The sequence below is a fragment of the Drosophila arizonae genome, chromosome 5 (assembly GCF_054131065.1).
Source record: "Drosophila arizonae isolate 15081-1271.41 chromosome 5, UAZ_ARI_1.0, whole genome shotgun sequence".
NCBI classification, from domain to species: Eukaryota; Metazoa; Arthropoda; class Insecta; order Diptera; family Drosophilidae; genus Drosophila; species Drosophila arizonae.
Window position 1 is genome coordinate 22,615,003 of NC_142925.1, and position 3,876 is coordinate 22,618,878.

Below are 3,876 nucleotides of genomic sequence, written 5' to 3' on the forward strand. Positions count from 1 at the left end.
AAAAAATAAATAAACCTATAATTTTTTTAAATAGAAAATTACGAAAAAACAAGGTAACATTGAATTGAATATTAAGTATATGCACAAAAAAAAAAAAAAAAAAAAAAAAAAAAAATGGCTATCTATACATATCTTTAAAATTCGGATGCGCTTCCTATTTACATACATTTATGAATATCACTTCTATCCTCTGCACTTATCTGTCTATTTAAACATGCAAACATGCAATATTGTGATCATTCAGTCTTTACATTTTAATCGCGCTAGATCTGTCCTACTGATTTAGTGTGCTAGAGTGAGACAGCTGCTTAGCGTAGTTTCCTACAACATGACTGTTAATGTTATTTATGCCACTGTTAACTATATAGTGATGACACTGTTGGCAAAACAGTAGAGTTATTGCTATAAACGTCCGATTGGGATAGTAGCCAATCAAAAAAAAAAAAAAAAAAAAAAAACCAAAACAATGTGATAAACTAATCTATTGGAAAGATTTATCATATTTATCTTATATTTATCATTTTATACTTTTATAGCCAGACTCTCAAAACAAATTGAATGAAGAGCAGGAACGAATGTTATAAAATCGATTGCGCCTGCCTCAATCATTTTTAGTTGTTCTATTTTAAGCCAAGGCTAGTTTGTACATCTCCCTCTATGCTCTTAAATATTGTGTCATTCGGTTGCCACGCCCATTTGGCAGCCTCAGTCGCCCACATGACCATTGTTTTGTCCGTGCGCTTGGCCGATGCTTGCGCCAACTCATTAAAAATTCCATTTTCATTTCGCCCATCATCCATTTTGATTTCATAGTCGAGTGGTGTCGGGCGCGGGGTTGAGTGTGTGCGTGGATGTGCGTCGGTGTGTGTGTGCGCGCATTGCGTTGAGCTCAGCAGTCGATGTCACCAGTCGCAGTCGCAGTCGCAGTCGGTGCACAATTTCAAAGTGTTTACTTTCTTGCCACATTGATTTCGTTGCAGGGACTTTCACTTTGGCTTTTGGCCTTTTAAATTGTTGGCCTGTGTGTGCAATTAAGTATTTTATTTATTCTGCTGTCATCTTTTCTGCTCCGGCTGCTCATAAATTAGTGAACACTTGTGCAGTGAACCTTAAACGAGTGCGTAATTAAAAAAGAAAGCCAGCAATGTGTGTACAGCCGATGCGAATACGCAATGCAGCTTCATATTTTACATGGCAAACATTATTGAATGGATATGCCATGAATTCGCATGTACAATGGGCGAGCTGGACTGAGCCACAGTTAATTATTTGCCAGCCAGTTTGGCGAACGTGACGTATGCGTAATTTTTCACCCATCACATACGCTTATCTGGCGCCTGAAGGGCCGGCCGTTCGCATACACGTTCGTCGGCCTGTGCACATTCTCTGATGAATTATTTGACCAGAACTCAATCAATAAGCATGCACGTACATATATACTCCTACACCGGCTGTATGCATGCGTGGCATTTTGTATACATACGTGAATGAATACATACATATGCACATATATGTAAATAAAAATATGCATAAATATGTAATTTACATTATCCTTACTTAAAGTCCGCCGCATGCCCGTGAGAGTTTCGGATAAATGAATTGCAAATTTAACGCAATGTTAAACAGCAGATTAACCCGAGGAGCTGCCCAAGGGTGCGAGACTCTACAGAGGAGTCGGCCTAGCCCAATCAATCAGAAACACATCATTCAGAAACACTCGGCAAAACTTGCACTCTTCATTCGTTCACTCAGTTATAGAATCGACACACGGCTATGGCGGATCGGCTGAACGTCTGCATTATCGGCTCTGGCAACTGGGCGACGACGATTGCCCGCAATGTGGGCAACAACGTGGCCAACTCGCAGCTGATGGAGCCCAAGGTGAATATGTACGTCTACGAGGAGATCATCGAGGGCCGCAAGCTGACGGAAATCATCAACAGCACGCACATCAATGTCAAGTATATGCCCGACTTTGTGCTGCCGATGAATATCGTAAGTATTGAATCGTTCTGAGTCGCACTTCCCTGCAAGCAGCTAACGTGGCCTACACCCAGGTTGCCTATGACGATGTGGTAACGACGGCGCGTGATGCGGACATCCTGATCTTTGCCATTCCGCCCACCTTTGTGAACAGCTGCTGCAAGACTCTGCTGGGCAAGGTGAAGCCGCTGGCCCACGCCGTCTCCCTTATCAAGGGCTTTGAGCGCGGCGATGACGGCCAAATACTCTTAATATCCCATCTCATAATGCGCCAGCTAAAGGTGAGCTTAACCACCTGGCCTCTTTACCGTCTATTGCATTCGTTTATTCTCCAGATACCTTGCTCCGTGCTGGTCGGCTGCAATTTGGCCCATGAGGTCTCCAACAACAATTTCGCCGAGGGCACCATCGGCTGTCGGGATCAGAAATATATGCGCATACTCCAGGACCTATTCAAATCGAACACCTTCCGTGTGGTCGTCACTGACGATGCGGACTGCGTAGAAATCTGCTCTACCTTAAGGGTAAGCACATATAACTGCCTATGTATGCCTATCTATGCCTCTGTATATCTACATCTCTATAGCTTACACATCTCTATATCTATACATCTCTGTATCACTATATTTCTCTCTCTGTATCTACATATATATCTACATATCTCTCTATATCCTTTAATCATTCTATATATATCAATATCTATATCACACTGGACCCAGAATATCATTGCCTTTGGCGCTGGTCTGGCGGATGGCATGGAGTTGAATGAGAATACTAAGGCTGGCGTTATCAGGCGTGGCTTCTTGGAGACTCTGCAATTTGTGGATGTGTTTTATCCAGGCAGTCGCTTGGCCACTTTCTTTGAGTCTTGCGGCCTCTCGGATCTAGTCACCAGCTGCTATGGTACGCAGTTTCTAACAGATCTTGAGATAATTATTTATATTTTGTTTTTCTCTCAGCCAATCGCAATCGCAAGCTGGCTGAGGCCTTTGTCAAGACTGGCCAGCCGCTGAATGAACTGGAGAGTCTTCTCGTACCGGGCCATGAGCCGCTGGGTCCCGTGACCGCTGAGCTGGTGCACATTATGCTCAAGAAGAAGGGGCTGGAAGAGAAGTTTGTAGACCACAGAGCAGAGATCGGGGATACTTCAACTGAAGCATTTAATTTCGTCTCATTCACAGATTTCCCCTGTTCACCGCTGTGTTCCGTATCTGCACGGGCGTTTATCCGCTCTCCCGCTTGGTTGAAACTCTGCGCTACGCACGCGAGGACATGTGAGTAGGCTGTATTTGGAAATAATCTATTTATATCTATAATCTCTGTTCCCTTAGATACCATCCCAATCACATTTTCCCATTGTAAAATCTGAATATTTCTGACTTGGCTAAGGAAAACTTCTGCTTTTCCCATGTAAATTTTGTTAATGGCAAACATCAATAAACAGAAGCACAATTCATTTGATAGATGATTTCCATGCGGCCATTGTATTGTGAGCCGTATATTTTAGAGCAATTGCAATGGCATAGCCGCACTCAGCATTCAAAATAATGAACAATGCCAATGAACTGACAAATACGTATACGCAACGTAGTCCTGGACCGAGCTCTGAATGCAGTGCTCGGTGCGAGTATTCAAACAAAAGCCATGCACATTTTATTGTTGTGCGTCTTTTCTTTGGGGGTTCAAGTATTCCTTGAGGAAAGTGCACTCCATTGAATGCACTGACGCTCGAAGCACTTGGCAGGCACAAGCACGGAGCCCTGGGCCCAGAGCTCGACTACAAAAGAACTACAACGGAAATCACTTCACTCATAAATGGGTAAAAAGGAAGCCAGACCAGAGCACCATTGTTTCTCAACTATGTATCGAATAGTTTTCGGTATTGTTTAGGTT

The 3,876-nt window shown here is 43.1% G+C and overlaps 1 protein-coding gene across 1 annotated transcript; it reads left to right on the forward strand.

The window, feature by feature from the left end:
* The first annotated feature begins 1,654 nt into the window (after positions 1-1,654).
* On the forward strand, positions 1,655-3,439 carry Gpdh2 (Glycerol-3-phosphate dehydrogenase 2). Its single transcript, XM_018009312.2, has 7 exons — positions 1,655-1,995; positions 2,058-2,264; positions 2,319-2,507; positions 2,703-2,886; positions 2,943-3,096; positions 3,165-3,257; positions 3,315-3,439. Exons 1-7 carry the CDS (start codon positions 1,774-1,776, stop codon positions 3,343-3,345), a joined length of 1,080 nt encoding a protein of 359 aa, XP_017864801.1. The 5' UTR covers positions 1,655-1,773; the 3' UTR covers positions 3,346-3,439.
* The last annotated feature ends 437 nt before the right edge of the window (positions 3,440-3,876 follow it).